Raw genomic sequence first — 21325 nt, 5'->3', positions numbered from 1 at the left:
GTCACAGACCTGCAGGTATGAGGATGGGTGTGAACTTTAAACTGTGAATTACTGGAACTGAAAAACCTCATTCACTGCAGCAAGTCAACAAGAGCAGACGGTTGTTGTCCATCAGAGCTCTGACTGTGTTTCTATCCAGAGAAAGAGGAACTGTTTGACCATCATCATCACTGAAGGGAAAAATGGCTCAGAGAGGAAACCAACTGAACCAAGACAAAATCAGATGTCCCATCTGTCTGGATCTACTGAAGGATCCGGTGACTATTCCCTGTGGACACAGCTACTGCATGAAGTGTATTAAAAACCACTGGGATACACAGGATGAGAAGAGCATCTACAGCTGCCCTCAGTGCAGAGAGGACTTCACACCGAGGCCTGTCCTGAGGAAAAACACCATGTTAGCAGATTTAGTGGAGGAGCTGAAGAAGACTGGACTCCAAGCTGCTCCTGCTGATCACTGCTATGCTGGACCTGAAGATGTGGCCTGTGATGTCTGCACCGGGAGGAAACTGAAAGCCTGTAAGTCCTGTCTGCAGTGTCTGGCCTCTTACTGTGAGAATCACCTCCAGCCTCATTTTCAAGTACCTTCATTTAAGAAACACAAGCTGGTGGAGCCCTCCAAGAAGCTCCAGGAGAACGTCTGCTCTCGTCATGATGAGGTGATGAAGATGTTCTGTCGCACTCATCAGCAGTCTATCTGTTATCTCTGCTCTGTGGACGAACACAAAGGTCACGACACAGTCTCAGCTGCAGCAGAAAGGAGCGAGAAGCAGAGAGAGCTCGAGGTGAGTCGACTAAACATCCAGCAGAGAATCCAGGACGGAGAGAAAGATGTGAAGCTGCTCCAACAGGAGGTGGATTCTATCAATGGCTCTGCTGATAAAACAGTGGGGAACAGTGAGAAGATGTTCACTGAGCTGATCCGTCTCATGGAGAAAAGACGCTCTGATGTGAAGCAGCAGGTCAGATCCCAGCAGCAAACTGAAGTGAGTCGAGTCAGAGAGCGTCAGGAGAAGCTGGAGCAGGAGATCACTGAGCTGAAGAGGAAAGACGCTGAACTGGAGAAGCTCTCACACACACAAGATCACACCCAGTTTCTACAGGACTACCCCTCAGTGTCAGCACTCAGTGAATCTACACACTCATCCAGCATCAAGATCCGTCCTCTGAGGTACTTTGAGGACGTGACAGCAGCTGTGTCAGAAGTCAGAGATAAACTACAGGACGTCCTGACAGACAAATGGACAAACATCTCACAGACACTGACTGAAGTGGATGTTTTACTGTCAGAACCAGAACCAGAACCAGAACCAGAGCCCAAGACCAGAGCTGGGTTCTTAAAATATTCATGTGACATCACACTGGATCCAAACACAGCACACACACTGCTGTTATTATCTGATGGGAACAGAAAAGTAACAGTAATGAGAGAAGAACAGTCTTATTCTAGTCACCCAGACAGATTCACTGATTGGTGTCAGGTCCTGAGTAAAGAGAGTCTGACTGGACGTTGTTACTGGGAGGTGGAGTGGAGAGGAGGAGTTAATGTAGCAGTCACATACAAGAATATCAGGAGAGCAGGGAGGACAGATGAATGTGTGTTTGGACGTAATGACAAATCTTGGGAGTTAGATTGGTACAGTCGTAACTTTTGCTACAACAATGTCCAGACTCCTGTCTCAGGTCCTCGGTCCTCCAGAGTAGGAGTGTACCTGGATCACACAGCAGGTATTCTGTCCTTCTACAACATCTCTGAAACCATTACTCTCCTCCACAGAGTCCAGACCACATTCAGTCAGCCTCTACATGCTGGACTCAGGTTTTATAATGTTGGAGCCTCTGCTGAGTTGTGTAAACTGAAATAGACAGAAGTCATGAAGGAGACAGATGTTTAACTTGCTGTGTTTCAAATCTTCAACTTGATTTTTATTCTTGCTCGTTGCTGAGATGTGATGGTCGTCACCTGTCAATCAAACTTTATGGGCGGTACTTTGACCTCTTCTCGTCTGTTCTGTAAATGTTTGAGTGTCTTTAAGTGACGCTCCTTCCTGTGTCTGTTTAGCCGTGGACTCTTTCACTGCTCACCATGACTTTTGTTCACCTGAACTGACATTTCTCTGTGTGAAAACATCAACTTCTCTCTGCTCTCCATGTTTGATTATTTGTATTCATACATTTATATGCTGTTGTTTCTGTTCTGATTCAGAGTCTGAAGAGAGAGAGAGAGAGCAGCAAACTTTTCTTTAATGCTGATTTTCTCTTCTCACCACTTTGTACATTTGTAGAAAATCTATAAAATCACACTTAAAGAAACGAGTTAGTCAGAATAAATGTTGTTCATATTCAAAGTGATGTAAAAATGTCCTCTGAGGTGTTTTAAAAATGTAATCCTCCTGATTAAATCAATAAGCAGATAAATCCTGGTTTTCTGTGAGCAGAGATTCTGATCAAACAAAGTGATTGTGTGGATGAAGTGAATGTGTTCATGAGATGATTGAAGGAGAGATATTGAACACACTTTACTGATTTGATGTGTGAACAAACTGAAGTTTGACAACCTGAATAAACACACATGAACAAAATGTTTTCTTCTTGTCTTCATTGCAGGGTGTCGTAAGAAGCTGAAGTAGAGTCAAACTCACTTTGTTCATGTGTTGATGTTCAGAGCTGAAGAGTGTCCGTCACTGAACTTTGAATCCATGTTTTGGTTTACATCAGGATGTTTAGGTTGTCTTACAAAGTGAGAAGAATAGTATTTACACTGATTATTAAAAGTTCAAACTTCATACTGTGAAGACAATGTGATTTTAAAAGTAGGATGGTTGTGACTACAACTAAATGAACATTAATGAAAGAGTCCTTTTTTGTGACAAAACGAAAACTACTTTACGATGAGCACATTTTTGATAAAGAAGTGTTAAACCCCCTCAGCTGTTCTAAAATCAATGTAAACCACAGCATTCATCATGAAAGGTGTGCGTGTATGGTGACTGCTACAGAGTCTCGTCTCATGCTCTCTCTCTGTGGTTCAGTGGAGCTCCGCCCCCTGGAGGTTCGGGTCTGATCTGTTTGTTTCTTTGTTTTACTTACAGGGTTACAGCAATCATATTTTAATATTGAATAATCACCACTAGAACAAATTATACAGAATATGAGCAGATTTGACCTCTGATTGCATGTAGATGGATGGGTGAAAGGGGTCTTGGTACACATTTTACATGATAAATGGAAACCTCAGTGGATTGTTGTTAGCAATGCCACAAAGCTAAACCAAGCTAAATCAACAAGAGGAGGGTCTGATCTAAATTTTCCAACTGGATCACTGCAGTCTGTCCTGAAAGCTAGGTACGATCATTCACACCTAAAGTCCTCTCAGGATTGGGAGAGGTCACTTCTCTCAGGCAACTCGCTATGCATCAATTGTGAGGTTACACTCTCAACTCGCTAAATAGCTACTTGTTGTCTCAAACAACAAAGTGCAGACAAAAATTAAACTACTCACTTATCCACACGCAAAAACACAACTAACACACAACTTGATGTCTGCTCTGCTTAAACAACAACAAAAAGCAATTGAAAAAGAAGGAAAAAATTGAATACACCGCTCGTTACACACAATGTCCCAAAGAAAAGAGAATTTTCTTCAGAAGAACCTCTGTAAGGATCACAAATTTGCATTACTGTGTATAAATAATGCAACAAAAGCTGGTTTATTAAGGCCTCACACGGGGCACCACAATGTGGGGATTTTGCAAGAGCTAATATACAATCAACAATTATGTTGGGTTTTATGGTGTAAAAATGTGGTTATCAATTAAACATTCATGATAATCTTTATTTAATTATGAATACAAATCAACACTTTTATTAAACGGACTTTATTAAACCCCAGGATTAAACTGTTTAAATGCTCCTGTGACAGTCTGTTTTCTGGAGTTTGGAAGAGTTTTTTTCCAGCTTCGGTGTGAATGCAGGATAAAACCAGTTCTTTCAGGTGTCACAGAAAACGCCAATGCGTCAATTAGTTACTGCTGCCTGCTGATTCACCAACTTGTTGCTACTCGCTTTTGCTCTATGTGGGAAGAAATCAGTATGAGTATGTGAGGAACGCCTGTCTGCCTGCCCGCCCTGCATGCTCTGGGTGTGAGAGAGCGTGAAGGCGGAGAGCAGGCTTCAGTTTTTCATACATATCAGCAGAATAATTGAAGACAAGAATAAGAATTGCATTAATCTGCACTGAGAGTGCTCATCATCATCACAAGCTCCTTCAGAAAACACAGGTGGAAGCAAAGTGGCACCTGTGCAGTGAGCCTCACAACTAACTTTCCCAGCATGCAACACTGACATCATGCCCTTCATAAGGCCTGCATTGCTCGCATTGCACTTTGAAAACAGAGCAGCGTCTAATTTGCTGTAGAAACAACACTGAATACAGGGGGTAAATGTGGTTTAGTGGTAGAGTTGGTCGTCTATCAACAAGAAAGTCGGGGTTTGATCCCCAGCTCCTGCAGGTACATGTCCAATGTGTCCTACAAAGAAGGATGGTATTTAAAGATTATTTTAAATTTCAAACTTCATACTGTGAAGAGGATGTGAGTTTGAAAGGAGGATGATTGTCAATAAACTAAATGAGCTTGTAATAAAGTGTCATTTTTTTTACAGAGTCATTCAGTCATCACAGTCTACAAGTTAGCTGCAGAGCCTGATCATGTGGTGCATTCAGGTCCTGTGGGGATTCAGAGCTGTTAAAATGAACTCACATGTTTAGTTTGTTGAAGTGCTGTTACTCTAAATGATGTTAAAAAAGAATTACAGGGCTGTATTAAAATGATCCTCATTGAAACAGACTGAACTTTAAGGACTGAAGAAGAGCTCATTTCAGAAACAAGAAAACCTTCTCCAAACTCTCTGAATCAAACAAGAGTTCATCTTCTACAATCTGAGCAGAGAAGTGTTTTTAAAGGAGAAATGTTCTCTGTTGTAAACAAGTCTCTCTCTCTCTCTCTCTCTCTCTCTCTCTCTCTCTCTCTCTCTCTCCCTCTCTCTCTCTCTCTCTCTCTCCTCTTCCTGGAACCAATCAGAGCTTGTTAACCCCTCCCTCTTCTTCCTGCTCTCACACACAGCCAGCTCCACTCTGACTCTGTATTTCCTGGTTCCCTCCCCTTCATATCTACAAGTTGAGGATGGGTGTAACCAACAAGAGCTGCACAGTCACTGAACAAACACATGCTGTGTAGATCAGAGGTCAAACCAGTTTGATTTCTCAGGAAGTGAAACTCAGACAGTCGTTGTTACAGAGAGGAGAAATGGCGCAGAAAGGAGTTCAGCTGGGAAAGGAAATGCTTTCTTGTTCGATCTGTCTGGATCTACTGAAGGATCCGGTGACTATTCCCTGTGGACACAGTTACTGTATGAAGTGTATTAAAAACCACTGGGATACACAGGATGAGAAGAGAGTCTACAGCTGCCCTCAGTGCAGACAGGACTTCACACCGAGGCCTGTCCTGGTGAACAGCATCATGTTAGCAGTTTTAGTGGAGGAGCTGAAGAAGACTGGACTCCAAGCTGCTCCTGTTGATCTCTGCTATGCTGGACCTGAAGATGTGGCCTGTGATGTCTGCACCGGGAGGAAACTGAAAGCCTGTAAGTCCTGTCTGCAGTGTCTGGCCTCTTACTGTGAGAATCACCTCCAGCCTCATTTTAAAGTACCTTCATTTAAGAAACACAAGCTGGTGGAGCCCTCCAAGAAGCTCCAGGAGAACGTCTGCTCTCGTCATGATGAGGTGATGAAGATGTTTTGTCGCACTGATCATCAGTCTATCTGTTATCTCTGCTCTGTGGACCAACACAAAGGTCACAACACAGTCTCAGCTGCAGCAGAAAGGAGCGAGAAGCAGAGAGAGCTCGAGGTGAGTCGACTAAACATCCAGCAGAGAATCCAGGACGGAGAGAAAGATGCGAAGCTGCTCCAACATGAGGTGGAGGCTATCAATGGCTCTGCTGATAAAACAGTGGGGAACAGTGAGAAGATGTTCACTGAGCTGATCCGTCTCATGGAGAAAAGACGCTCTGATGTGAAGCAGCAGGTCAGATCCCAGCAGCAAACTGAAGTGAGTCGAGTCAGAGAGCGTCAGGAGAAGCTGGAGCAGGAGATCACTGAGCTGAAGAGGAAAGACGCTGAACTGGAGAAGCTCTCACACACACAAGATCACAACCAGTTTCTACAGGACTACCCCTCAGTGTCAGCACTCAGTGAATCTACACACTCATCCAGCATCAAGATCCGTCCTCTGAGGTACTTTGAGGACGTGACAGCAGCTGTGTCAGAAGTCAGAGATAAACTACAGGACGTCCTGACAGACAAATGGACAAACATCTCACAGACACTGACTGAAGTGGATGTTTTACTGTCACAACCAGAACCAGAACCAGAACCAGAACCAGAACCAGAGCCCAAGACCAGAGCTGGGTTCTTAAAATATTCATGTGACATCACACTGGATCCAAACACAGCACACACACTGCTGTTATTATCTGATGAGAACAGAAAAGTAACACGAGTGAGTAAACATCAGTTGTATTCTAGTCACCCAGACAGATTTACTGATTGGTGTGAGGTCCTGAGTAAAGAGAGTCTGACTGGACGTTGTTACTGGGAGGTGGAGTGGAGAGGAGGAGTTTATGTAGCAGTCTCATACAAGAATATCAGCAAAGCAGGGAGGTCAGATGAATGTTTGTTTGGACGTAATGACAAATCTTGGGAGTTAGATGATTATAACATTTGGTACAACAATGTCAGCACTCATGTCTCAGGTCCTCGGTCCTCCAGAGTAGGAGTGTACCTGGATCACACAGCAGGTATTCTGTCCTTCTACAGCATCTCTGAAACCATGACTCTCCTCCACAGAGTCCAGACCACATTCACTCAGCCTCTACATGCTGGACTCAGTTTTTATAATGTTGAGTCCTCTGCTGAATTGTGTGAACTGAAATAGACAGAAGTCATTAAGGAGACAGATGTTTAACTTGCTGTGTTTTAAATCGTCAACTTGATTTTTATTCTTGCTCATTGCTGAGATGTGATGGTCGTCACCTGTCAATCAAACTTCATGGGCGGTACTTTGACCTCTTCTCGTCTGTTCTGTAAATGTTTGAGTGTCTTTAAGTGACGCTCCTTCCTGTGTCTGTTTAGCCGTGGACTCTTTCACTGCTCACCATGACTTTTGTTCACCTGAACTGACATTTCTCTGTGTGAAAACATCAACTTCTCTCTGCTCTCCATGTTTGATTATTTGTATTCATACATTTATATGCTGTTGTTTCTGTTCTGATTCAGAGTCTGAAGAGAGAGAGAGAGAGCAGCAAACTTTTCTTTAATGCTGATTTTCTCTTCTCACCACTTTGAACATTTGTAGAAAATCTATAAAATCCCACTTAAAGAAACGAGTTAGTCAGAATAAATGTTGTTCATATTCAAAGTGATGTAAAAATGTCCTCTGAGGTGTTTTAAAAATGTAATCCTCCTGATTAAATCAATAAGGAGATAAATCCTGGTTTTCTGTGAGCAGAGATTCTGATCAAACAAAGTGATTGTGTGGATGAAGTGAATGTGTTCATGAAATGATTGAAGGAGAGACATTGAACACACTTTACTGATTTGATGTGTAGGAGCCATAATGTGTGTTTTTACCTCTGTTGATTATTTGTTAGATTTTGCTCCTTATATGGGTTTGATATAGTTTCCAGTAATTAGCAGTGGGCGTGGCTTACTTTAATTTTACCTGTGTGTTTGGGGTGACGGGAGTGAGTTTGAAATATTTTTCTGTTGACTGTCATTGTTATCGTAATCATCTTCATCTTTTGGACCTTTTGTTTAGAAATACTGTTTTTCCCTTTTTTGTTGAATAAATCTACAAACATATCTGGACTTTTGGATTTTGTATACAAACGAGTCACAGGTACAAAAACACTTTGACTCATCTGAAGCCGGCACAATATTTCATTTACCTTTATTTACTCTCCAGGAATCATTGAGGGCAGGTCCTCATTTACAATGATGTGGAGAGTACAGTTAGAAGATACAACAAAACAATCGAAATAAATACAAAGAGTATAAAACAGGAATAATAAGAAGCAAAACAGACAACTAATAACATTTGCACTCGTGGGGACAATAATTTGTCATCATGTTTTTGAATTGACCTACACTAACCATTGCATTGAGATTCAGTGTGCTTTGTATAGTGATATTTAAATCTCTCTTTACTGATGCTGTCTGAAGCTGACAACAAATCAGGAAAAAAAACCAACTACTGAAGCTCACCACCAGAGGGCGCCTTCATCCTGCTAACCGGGGACGTAACACACGACTCCACTTTTGAACCTGACCTCAGTGTGTGAGTAAATGAATCATGGGAAATGAGGTCAAAACACCCCTGGATGAGTCCATTCTTCTCTATAGGAGGTGTCACTTTTTAGTTAAATAAAATAATTTCATACTTATTTTTCATGACGTGACCTCACACCTGTGAAGATAACATTTCCACATTTTACCTCAGCATGATATATCACAGTGCTGAAGCTCTGTTCTGACTTGTGTCTTTTTTTCTCTTTTAAAACAATAGATTAACATTGAAGACATAAAAAGATTAATTGAAATGTGTGCAAATATTATGTGAGTCAATCAATTTTGATGCGTCTGTTTGTGAGATAAACCGAACAACAACAGCAATGAAGAAGACAGATTTAAAGCCACACTGTCAGTAATAATGTTAAAAATATGTGTAGTATGATCAGTAACAGCTCAGAATGAAAATAAACTGATCAGTCCATTATTAACAACTGTAAAGATGATGAAACAAGGAGGACCGGTTCTGTTCATCATAGAGTTTTATATTCATGATAATGGATGGAAGGCTGATACAGCTGTAGGAGTTGGAGTCAGGAGGGGGAAGTGTTCATACCAGCAGGCCGTCCCTGCGATCGATGACGTGTAACCTGCAAAGAGACGAGTAAGGTCATGAAACTCACATGGTACGTGAAGTTTTACACACAGTGACATGCAGTAATGTGAATGCCCAGAGAGACAACAGCTCAAGGTGCCAGTTCCCCTGACAGCAGTCTGAGTCTACAGCAGCATAACTAAGGAGCTGGTCCTTACCTGTGCATGCCCTAACTATCAGCTTTATGAAAGAAGGAACGTTTCAAGCCTACTATTAAAAGTACACTGGATATCTGTCCCCGGGTAACTGACAAGTAGATGACTCCAAAGGAGAGGGGCCTGATAGATGAAGGCTCCACCTCCCATAGTACATTTAGACCAAGGGTCTCCAACAGGTAGCTCTGGGCAGGTTTTCAGTAGCTCGCCTTTAGGTTGACCGACTGTTGAAAAACGAACAAAAAAATCTGACGACAGTAAATGCACCTCTTCCCACTGTTCATATATTTGGCCTGTAAAAACAACTCTAAAGTAGTGAAGTGTATTCTTGGACTTTGATGCGAATTTAAGATTATTCATCAGCATTTGGCTCATTGCAGTTTAAGACATGTAAAAACGGTAGCTTCATTAAGCTGATGTGTGTGATGTCAATTAATGCAAGCCCTCAGTAGCTCTCGCTCTGTGTCAGAGCTTGTTCACCCCTCCCTCTTCATCCTGCTCTCAATCTCAGACAGTCGTTGTTACAGAGAAGATAAATGGTGCAGAAAGGAGTTCAGCTGGGCCAGGAAACCCTTTCTTGTTCGATCTGTCTGAAACTACTGAATGATACAGTGACTGTTCCCTGTGGACACAGCTACTGCATGAACTGTATTAAAAGCCACTGGGTTAAAAGGGGATGAGAAGATTTATGTATGTTAATCACATGAACTGTCAGGTGACCTCAGGGGTTTTGTCTATGTGGAAGCGTGTCTCCTCACTTGTTCATGTCTGATGAAGGGCGAGGGCGATTATTCCCATGAAAAGTTAAATGGAGCAGATTCTGGAGAGGGACTTAGTCGTCCTCTGTCTTTAACAGCAACTGTAACAACCAGATTTCCCCCTGGGATTAATAAAGTGTTTCTGATTCTGAGTGTTTTTCCCTCCCGGACCCTGACTGGTGGATGATTCCAGAGCAGAGGGGCCTGTTATCAAACCACTTGCTGAGACTCCTCAGATATCCGGACCACGTCAGGCCTGAGGGTGGTATCAGCTACAATGTCCAGTAACCTCAGCTGTCTCCAGATGCATTGTTTCTTAAACCAGTAGAACAGGTTCAACTTTTATCATTTGTAAATTTTTAGGTTTTCTCTGAGTTGGTAAGAATACCACTCTGCTGTTCGAAGCCCGCTCAATGTCTGTGATTGATCAAATGCTGCAAACTCCGCTCATTTATGTGAAAGCTGTCATGGAAACCCTCCATTTATGTATTTATCTGTTTTCTTTTTTCACACTGTGTTGAATAATTTGTTTTATAATTATCTGTCGTCTTAAGAAATGGAACAGTGTCCTCTCTCAAGTCCAACTATTACGACTGTTTGTTGTTTATGAGTCACACTGTCTCTTTAAAAAGCTGCTCTTTCAGGAACACAGTCAAACCTGAACATACGTCCTTCTGTCAGTTATCTCAGTGAACCGATGAAAGTTTTTTTTTCCTCCCTCCCCGTCACAGACCTGCAGGTATGAGGGTGGGTGTGAACTATAAACTGTAAACTACTGGAACTGAAAAACCTCATTCACTGCAGTAACTCAACAAGAGCAGACGGTTTTTGTCCATCAGAGCTCTGATTGTGTTTCTATCCAGAGAAAGAGGAACTGTTGGACCGTCACCATCACAGAGAGGAGAAATGGCTCAGAGAGGAAACCAACTGGACAGAGACAAAATCAGATGTCCCATCTGTCAGGATCTTGTTCCATCTCTTGTTCCATCTGTCTGGATCTACTGAAGGATCCGGTGAGTATTCCCTGTGGACACAGCTACTGTATGAAGTGTATTAAAAGACACTGGGATACACAGGATGAGAAGAGAGTCTACAGCTGCCCTCAGTGAAGACAGGACTTCACACCGAGGCCTGTGCTGGTGAAAAACACCATGTTAGCAGATTTAGTGGAGGAGCTGAAGAAGACTGGACTCCAAGCTGCTCCTGCTGATCACTGCTATGCTGGACCTGAAGATGTGGCCTGTGATGTCTGCACCGGGAGGTAACTGAAAGCCTGTAAGTCCTGTCTGCAGTGTCTGGCCTCTTACTGTGCGAATCACCTCCAGCCTCATTTTAAAGTACCTGCATTTAAGAAACACAAGCTGGTGGAGCCCTCCAAGAAGCTCCAGGAGAACGTCTGCTCTGCTTAAACAACAACAAAAAAGCAATTGAAAGAGAAGCAAAAAATTTAATACACCGCTCGTGACACACAATGTCCCAAAGAAAAGAGAATCTTCTTCAGAAGAACCTCTGTAAGGATTACAAATTTGCATTACTGTGTATAAATAGCGCAATAAAAGCTGGTTTATTAAGGCCTCACACGGGGCACCACAATGTGGGGATTTTGCATGAGCTAATATACAGTCAACAATATGTTGGCTTTGATGGTGTAAAAATTTGGTCATCAAATTAACATTAATAACAATCTTTATTTAATTGTGAATACAAATCAACACTTTTATTAAACTGACTTTATTAAACCCCAGGATTTAACTGTTTAAATGCTCCTGTGACAGTCTGTTTTCTGGAGTTTGGAAGTTTTATTCCTTCTGTGGTGTGAATGCAGGATTAAACCAGTTCTTTCAGGTGTCACTGAAAACGCCAATGCGTCAATTAGTTACAGCTGCCTGCTGATTCACCAACTTGTTGCTACTCGCTTTTGCTGTATGTGGGAAGATTGATATCAGTATGAGTATGAGAAGAGTGCCTGTCTGCCTGCCCGCCCTGCATGCTCTGGGTGTGAGAGAGCGTGAAGGCGGAGAGCAGGCTTCAGTTTTTCATACATATCAGCAGAATAATTGAAGACAAGAATAAGAATTGCATTAATCTGCACTGAGAGTGCTCATCGTCATCACAAGCTCCTTCAGAAAACATTGGTGGAGGCAAAGTGGCGCATATGCAGTGAGCATCACAAATAACTTTCCCAGCATGCAACACAGACATCATGCCCTTCATAAGGCCTGCATTGCTGGCATTGCACTTTGAAAACAGAGCAGCGTCTAATATGTTGTAGAAACAACACTGAATACAGGGGGTAAATGTGGTTTAGTGGTAGAGTTGGTCGTCTATCAACAAGAAAGTCGGGGTTTGATCCCCAGTTCCTGCAGGTACATGTGTCCTACAAAGAAGGATGGTATTTAAAGATTATTTTACATTTCAAACTTCATACTGTGAAGAGGATGTGAGTTTGAAAGCAGGATGATTGTCAATAAACTAAATGAGCTTGTAATGAGGTGTCATTTTTTTACAGAGTCATTCAGTCATCACAGTCTACAAGTTAGCTGCAGAGCCTGATCATGTGGTGCATTCAGGTCCTGTGGGGATTCAGAGCTGTTAAAATGAGCTCACATGTTTAGTTTGTTGAAGTGCTGTTACTCTAAATGATGTTAAAAAGAATTACAGGGCTGTCTTAAAATGATCCTCATTGAAACAGACTGAACTTTAAGGACTGAAGAAGAGCTCATTTCAGAAACAAGAAAACCTTCTCCAAACTCTCTGATTCAAACAAGAGTTCATCTTCTACAATCTGAGCTGAGAAGTGTTTTTAAAAGAGAAATGTTCTCTGTTGTTAACTAGTCTCTCTCTCTCTCTCTCTCTCTCTCTCACACACACACACACACACCGCTCCTCGTCCTGGAACCAATCAGAGCTTGTTAACCCCTCCCTCTTCTTCCTGCTCTCACACACAGCCAGCTCCACTCTGACTCTGTATTTCCTGGTTCCCTCCCCTTCATATCTACAAGTTGAGGATGGGTGTAACCAACAAGAGCTGCACAGTCACTGAACAAACACATGCTGTTTAGATCAGAGGTCAAACCAGTTTGATTTCTCAGGAAGTGAAACTCAGACAGTCGTTGTTTCCGAGACGAGAAATGGCGCAGAAAGGAGTTCAGCTGGGAAAGGAAATGCTTTCTTGTTCCATCTGTCTGGATCTACTGAAGGATCCGGTGACTATTCCCTGTGGACACAGTTACTGTATGAAGTGTATTAAAAACCACTGGGATACACAGGATGAGAAGAGAGTCTACAGCTGCCCTCAGTGCAGACAGGACTTCACACCAAGGCCTGTCCTGGTGAAAAACACCATGTTAGCAGATTTAGTGGAGGAGCTGAAGAAGACTGGACTCCAAGCTGCTCCTGCTGATCTCTGCTATGCTGGACCTGAAGATGTGGCCTGTGATGTCTGCACCGGGAGGAAACTGAAAGCCTGTAAGTCCTGTCTGCAGTGTCTGGCCTCTTACTGTGAGAATCACCTCCAGCCTCATTTTAAAGCACCTCCATTTAAGAAACACAAGCTGGTGGAGCCCTCCAAGAAGCTCCAGGAGAACGTCTGCTCTCGTCATGATGAGGTGATGAAGATGTTCTGTCGCACCGATCAGCAGTCTATCTGTTATCTCTGCTCTGTGGACGAACACAAAGGTCACGACACAGTCTCAGCTGCAGCAGAAAGGAGCAAGAAGCAGAGAGAGCTCGAGGTGAGTCGACAAAACATCCAGCAGAGAATCCAGGACGGAGAGAAAGATGTGAAGCTGCTCCTACAGGAGGTGGAGGCTATCAATGGCTCTGCTGATAAAACAGTGGGGAACAGTGAGAAGATCTTCACTGAGCTGATCCGTCTCATGGAGAAAAGACTCTCTGATGTGACGCAGCAGGTCAGATCCCAGCAGCAAACTGAAGTGAGTCGAGTCAGAGAGCGTCAGGAGAAGCTGGAGCAGGAGATCACTGAGCTGAAGAGGAAAGACGCTGAACTGGAGAAGCTCTCACACACACAAGATCACAACCAGTTTCTACAGGACTACCCCTCAGTGTCAGCACTCAGTGAATCTACACACTCATCCAGCATCAAGATCCGTCCTCTGAGGTACTTTGAGGAAGTGACAGCAGCTGTGTCAGAAGTCAGAGATAAACTACAGGACGTCCTGACAGACAAATGGACAAACATCTCACAGACACTGACTGAAGTGGATGTTTTACTGTCACAACCAGAACCAGAACCAGAACCAGAGCCCAAGACCAGAGCTGAGTTCTTAAGATATTCATGTGACATCACACTGGATCCAAACACAGCACACACACAGCTGTTATTATCTGATGAGAACAGAAAAGTAACATTAATGAGAGAAGAACAGTCTTATTCTAGTCACCCAGACAGATTCACTGCTTGGTATCAGGTCCTGAGTAAAGAGAGTCTGACTGGACGTTGTTACTGGGAGGTGGAGTGGAGAGGAAGAGGAGTTTGTGTAGCAGTCACATACAAGAATATCAGCAGAGCAGGGAGAGCAGATGAATGTTGGTTTGGACGTAATGACAAATCTTGGAGGTTAGATTGTGACAACAACTTTTGGTCTAACAATGTCAGGACTCCTGTCTCAGGTCCTCGGTCCTCCAGAGTAGGAGTGTACCTGGATCACACAGCAGGTATTCTGTCCTTCTACAACATCTCTGAAACCATGACTCTCCTCCACAGAGTCCAGACCACATTCACTCAGCCTCTACATGCTGGACTCTGGTTTTGTAATGTTGGAGACTCCGCTGAGTTGTGTAAACTGAAATAGACAGAAGTCATTAAGGAGACAGATGTTTAACTTGCTCGTCACCTGTCAATCAAACTTTATGGGCGGTACTTTGACCTCTTCTCGTCTGTTCTGTAAATGTTTGAGTGTCTTTAAGTGACGCTCCTTCCTGTGTCTGTTTAGCCGTGGACTCTTTCGCTGCTCACCATGACTTTTGTTCACCTGAACTGACATTTCTCTGTGTGAAAACATCAACTTCTCTCTGCTCTCCATGTTTGATTATTTGTATTCATACATTTATATGCTGTTGTTTCTGTTCTGATTCAGAGTCTGAAGAGAGAGAGAGAGCAGCAAACTTTTCTTTAATGCTGATTTTCTCTTCTCACCACTTTGAACATTTGTAGAAAATCTATAAAATCCCACTTAAAGAAACGAGTTAGTCAGAATAAATGTTGTTCATATTCAAAGTGATGTAAAAATGTCCTCTGAGGTGTTTTAAAAATGTAATCCTCCTGATTAAATCAATAAGGAGATAAATCCTGGTTTTCTGTGAGCAGAGATTCTGATCAAACAAAGTGATTGTGTGGATGAAGTGAATGTGTTCATGAAATGATTGAAGGAGAGACATTGAACACACTTTACTGATTTGATTGAAGGAGCCATAATGTGTGTTTTTACCTCTGTTGATTATTTGTTATATTTTGCTCCTTATATGGGTTTGATATAGTTTCCAGTAATTAGCAGTGGGCGTGGCTTACTTTAATTTTACCTGTGTGTTTGGGGTGACGGGAGTGAGTTTGAAATCTTTTTCTGTTGACTGTCATTGTTATCGTAATCATCTTCATCTTTTGGACCTTTTGTTTAGAAATACTGTTTTTCCCTTTTTTGTTGAATAAATCTACAAACATATCTGGACTTTTGGATTTTGTATACAAACGAGTCACAGGTACAAAAACACTTTGTCTCATCTGAAGCCGGCACAATATTTCATTTACCTTTATTTATTCTCCAGGAATCATTGAGGGCAGCTCCTCATTTACAATGATGTGGAGAGTACAGTTAGAAGATAAAACAAAACAATCGAAATGAATACAAAGAGTATAAAACAGGAATAATAAGCAGCAAAACAGACAACTAATAACATTTGCACTCGTGGGGACAATAATTTGTCATCATGTTTTTGAATTGACCTACACTAACCATTGCATTGAGATTCAGTGTGCTCTGTATAGTGATATTTAAATCTCTCTTTACTGATGCTGTCTGAAGTTGACAACAAATGAGAAAAAAACAACTAGTGAAGCTCACCACCAGAGGGCGCCTTCATCCTGCTAACCAGGGACGTAACACACGACTCCACTTTTGAACCTGACGTCAGTGTGTGAGTAAATGAATCATGGGAAATGAGGTCAAAACACCCCTGGATGAGTCCATTCTTCTCTATAGGAGGTGTCACTTTTTAGTTAAATAAAATAATTTCATACTTATTTTTCATGACGTGACCTCACACCTGTGAAGATAACACTTCCACATTTTACCTCAGCATGATGAATTACAGTGCTGAAGCTCTGTTCTGACTTTTTTTTCTTTTAAAATGCTCGATTAACATTGAAGACATAAAAACGATTAATTGAAACGTGTGCAAATATTATGTGACTCAATCAATTTTGATGCGTCTGTTTGTGAGATAAACAGAACAACAACAACAATGAAGAAGGCAGATTTAAAGCCACACTGTCAGTAATAATGTTTCAGGTATGTGAAGTAGATGGAGGTAGAAGTTGAGGCCTGTGTGTATAATCAGCACAGTGCTAATGATGGAGGACGGTCACATGGGAGTCGTCACCCCCCGGTGGTCTGCGGGTCCTTGGGACCACATATTCCAAGGTGGGAATGTTGCTTGAGTTGTTTTGAGAGATGATTGAAAACAGTGTTGTTGTTTGGTGATACATGGTGTCTTAGACCACCACTTTTGTTAAGACACGGGTTTTTTTTAACCTCAACATTGATGGCTTTTTAAAACCTTTTTCAAACCAACAGTCGTCCCTGTCGAGGATAAACACCTTGTCATCACGTGGACAGCAGAATCCTGATCTGAAGGGCTGGATCTCATATGCTGTGCCATGTGTTAATTAAATTGATGTTGTTTAGCCTTCATCCAGTGCAATGATAAACGCACAACAGATATTTAATGATGGAGAAACCTCGACACAATGACATTGCACAGCAAGGGAAATCCAGCTTTTTAGGACAGGATGTTTTTTGTCTGTAGGACAGGATGTTTTTTGTCTGTAGGACAGGATGTTTTTTGTCTTTAGGACAGGATGTTTTTTGTCCAACAACAATGTAAAATGCAATAGTTGCAATTATGGTTTACTCGTTGCCTTTCTAAGTATGCAGAGCAAGTTGCGTTCCGAATATAAACTTTGTCATTGAGCTTTTAGGAGTTTATTAGCAGACACGTGTTGCTAAGTGCTACGGGGTTTCCCATGTGTTCTGTTAACAGGGGACTGGAGACCTGTGTGAGAAAGAACCGCATGTCACAGAAATGTCTTTTTGATTTGTGCAGATGCTGCAGCCAGCTCAGTTCTTATTAAATGAGAAGTTGCCAGCACATTAGACTTAGACTGAACTTTATTGATCCTTTGGGATGACTCCCTCAGGAAATTTAGTGGTCCGAGTCCTCCATCTTTCATCAACATCACAACAGAACACAACGCAGATATCACGACCAGTAACGGATGTGCATCCAGAGAAGTTTAGAACTTCAGCAGGACAGAAACACACCCGTTACACACACGCAAAAACACAACTAACACACAACTTGATGTCTGCTCTGCTTAAACAACAACAAAAAAGCAATTGAAAAAGAAGCAAAAAATAGAATACACTGCTCGTTACACACAATGTCCCAAAGAAAAGAGAATGTTCTTCAGAAGAACCTCTGTAGGATTACAAATTTGCATTAATGTGTATAAATAATGCAACAAAAGCTGGTTTATTAAGGCCTCACACGGGGCACCACAATGTGGGGATTTTGCAAGAGCTAATACAATCAACATTTATGTTGGGTTTTATGGTGTAAAAATGTGGTTATCAAATAAACATTAATGATAATCTTTATTTAATCATGAATACAAATCAACACTTTTATTAAACGGACTTTATTAAACCTCAGGATTAAACTGTTTAAATGCTCCTGTGACAGTCTGTTTTCTGGAGTTTGGAAGTTTTTTTCCCTTCTGTGGTGTGAATGCAGGATTAAACCAGTTCTTTCAGGTGTCACAGAAAACGCCAAAGAGTCAATTAGTTACAGCTGCCTGCTGATTCACCAACTTGTTTCTACTCGCTTTTGCTGTATGTGGGAAGACTGAAATCAGTATGAGTATGTGAAGAATGCCTGTCTGCCTGCCCGCCCTGCATGCTCTGGGTGTGAGAGAGCGTGAAGGCGGCGAGCAGGCTTCAGTTTTTCATACATATCAGCAGAATAATTGAAGACAAGAATAAGAATTGCATTAATCTGCACTGAGAGTGCTCATCGTCATCACAAGCTCCTTCAGAAAACATCGCTAGAAGCAAAGTGGCGCCTGTGCAGTGAGCCTCACAAATAACTTTCCCAGCATGCAACACAGACATGATGCCCTTCATAAGGCCTGCATTGCTGGCATTGCACTTTGAAAACAGAGCAGCGTCTAATATGTTGTAGAAACAACACTGAATAAAGGGGGTAAATGTGGTTTAGTGGTAGAGTTGGTCGTCTATCAACATGAAAGTCGGGGTTTGATCCCCAGTTCCTGCAGGTACATGTGTCCTACAAAGAAGGATGGTTATTATTATAAATTTCAAACTTCATACTGTGAAGAGGATGTGAGTTTGAAAGCAGGATGATTGTCAATAAACTAAATGAGCTTGTAATAAAGTGTCATATTTTTACAGAGTCATTCAGTCATCACAGTCTACAAGTTAGCTGCAGAGCCTGATCATGTGGTGCATTCAGGTCCTGTGGGGATTCAGAGCTGTTAAAATGAACTCACATGTTTAGTTTGTTGAAGTGCTGTTTCTCTAAATGTTGTTCAAAAAAGAATTACAGGGCTGTATTAAAATGATCCTCATTGAAACAGACTGAACTTTAAGGACTACAGAAGAGCTCATTTCAGAAACAAGAAAACCTTCTCCAAACTCTCTGATTCAAACAAGAGTTCATCTTCTACAATCTGAGCTGAGAAGTGTTTTTAAAAGAGAAATGTTCTCTGTTGTAAACAAGTCTCTCTCTCTCTCTCTCACACACACACACACACACACACACACACACACACACACACACACCGCTCCTCTTCCTGGAACCAATCAGAGCTTGTTAACCCCTCCCTCTTCTTCCTGCTCTCACACACAGCCAGCCCCGCTCTGACTCTGTATTTCCTGGTTCCGTCCCCTTCATATCTACAGTTTAATGATGGGTGTAACCAACAAGAGCTGCACAGTCACTGAACAAACACATGCTGTGTAGATCAGAGGGGAAACTAGTTTGATTTCTCAGGAAGTGAAACTCAGACATTCGTTGTTGCCGAGAGGAGAAATGGCGCAGAAAGGAGTTCAGCTGGGAAAGGAAATGCTTTCTTGTTCCATCTGTCTGGATCTACTGAAGGATCCGGTGACTATTCCCTGTGGACACAGTTACTGTATGAAGTGTATTAAAAACCACTGGGATACACAGGATGAGAAGAGAGTCTACAGCTGCCCTCAGTGTAGGCAAACCTTCACACCGAGGCCTGTCCTGGTGAAAAACACCATGTTAGCAGATTTAGTGGAGTAGCTGAAGAAGACTGGACTCCAAGCTGCTCCTGCTGATCACTGCTATGCTGGACCTGAAGATGTGGCCTGTGATGTCTGCACCGGGAGGAAACTGAAAGCCTGTAAGTCCTGTCTGCAGTGTCTGGCCTCTTACTGTGAGAATCACCTCCAGCCTCATTTTAAAGCAGCTCCATTAAAGAAACACAAGCTGGTGGAGCCCTCCAAGAAGCTCCAGGAGAACGTCTGCTCTCGTCATGATGAGGTGATGAAGATGTTCTGTCGCTCTGATCAGCAGTCTATCTGTTATCTCTGCTCTGTGGACGAACACAAAGGTCACGACACAGTCTCAGCTGCAGCAGAAAGGAGCGAGAAGCAGAGAGAACTCGAGGTGAGTCAACAAAACATCCAGCAGAGAATCCAGGACGGAGAGAAAGATGTGAAGCTGCTCCAACAGGAGGTGAAGGCTATCAATGGCTCTGCTGATAAAACAGTGGGGAACAGTGAGAAGATGTTCACTGAGCTGATCCGTCTCATGGAGAAAAGACGCTCTGATGTGAAGCAGCAGGTCAGATCCCAGCAGCAAACTGAAGTGAGTCGAGTCAGAGAGCGTCAGGAGAAGCTGGAGCAGGAGATCACTGAGCTGAAGAGGAAAGACGCTGAACTGGAGAAGCTCTCACACACACAAGATCACAACCAGTTTCTACAGGACTACCCCTCATTGTCAGCACTCAGTGAATCTACACACTCATCCAGCATCAAGATCTGTCCTCTGAGGTACTTTGAGGACGTGACAGCAGCTGTGTCAGAAGTCAGAGATAAACTACAGGACGTCCTGACAGACAAATGGACAAACATCTCACAGACACTGACTGAAGTGGATGTTTTACTGTCAGAACCAGAACCAGAACCAGAGCCCAAGACCAGAGCTGAGTTCTTAAGATATTCATGTGACATCACACTGGATCCAAACACAGCACACACACAGCTGTTATTATCTGATGAGAACAGAAAAGTAACATTAATGAGTGAAGAACAGTCTTATTCTAGTCACCCAGACAGATTCACTCATTGTGCTCAGGTCCTGAGTAAAGAGAGTCTGACTGGACGTTGTTACTGGGAGGTGGAGAGGAGAGGAGAAGGAGTTTATTTAGCAGTCACATACAAGAATATCAGCAGAGCAGGGAGCTCAGATGAATGTTTGTTTGGCTGTAATGACAAATCTTGGATGTTTGTTTGTTACAACAGCAGTTATATCTTTTGTTACAACAAAGTAAAAACTCCTGTCTCAGGTCCTCGGTCCTCCAGAGTAGGAGTGTACCTGGATCACAGAGCAGGTATTCTGTCCTTCTACAGCATCTCTGAAACCATGACTCTCCTCCACAAAGTCCAGACCACATTCACTCAGCCTCTACATGCTGGACTCTGGCTATGTTATGATGATGGAGACTCTGTTGAGTTGTGTAAACTGAAATAGACAGAAGTCATTAAGGAGACCGATGTTTAACTTGTGAAGTGTATTTTACATGCGATATAATGTAATATAAATAAGTATGTGAAGTGTAAGTATGCTGCTGAAACATGTGGGACAAATGGTGTTCTTAAGGTTAGAGATTGGTTTAACATCAAAGACAATGAAGGGCTCTATGTGGGGTCATTCCTTAAAGACTGTGATAGATAAACAATTTAGTATTGAAATGAGAACAGACCCTTAGGATATATTGGGGGAGAGAAGACACCCTATGGTGTTTTGTAACCTTTGAAGCCAGATGTCCTGAGGAACCACAGGGGGTGCAGGACTGTAGGAGAGGCACACCTGAATGATCAAAGCCTAAATAGAGTCGTAAATG

General features: G+C 42.4%; 1 protein-coding gene and 1 pseudogene across 2 annotated transcripts; both read left to right on the top strand.

Moving 5' to 3' along the window:
- Positions 1 to 6995, top strand: LOC306826289 (uncharacterized protein; the record flags this gene model as incomplete). Its single annotated transcript, XM_079347488.1, has 2 exons — positions 1 to 1853; positions 5307 to 6995. The coding sequence occupies exons 1-2, from the start codon at positions 183 to 185 to the stop codon at positions 6993 to 6995; spliced, it is 3360 nt and encodes a 1119-aa protein (XP_079203614.1). The 5' UTR covers positions 1 to 182.
- Positions 6996 to 13046: 6051 nt separating this feature from the next.
- Positions 13047 to 20952, top strand: LOC306826288 (annotated as a pseudogene). Its single transcript has 2 exons — positions 13047 to 14726; positions 19225 to 20952. The product of its transcript is annotated as an uncharacterized misc_RNA (transcript).
- Positions 20953 to 21325: the final 373 nt, after the last annotated feature.

Source organism: Symphodus melops (assembly GCF_947650265.1).
Source record: "Symphodus melops genome assembly, chromosome: 7".
NCBI lineage: Eukaryota > Metazoa > Chordata > Actinopteri > Labriformes > Labridae > Symphodus > Symphodus melops.
This window is presented reverse-complemented; position numbering and strand designations above follow the sequence as displayed.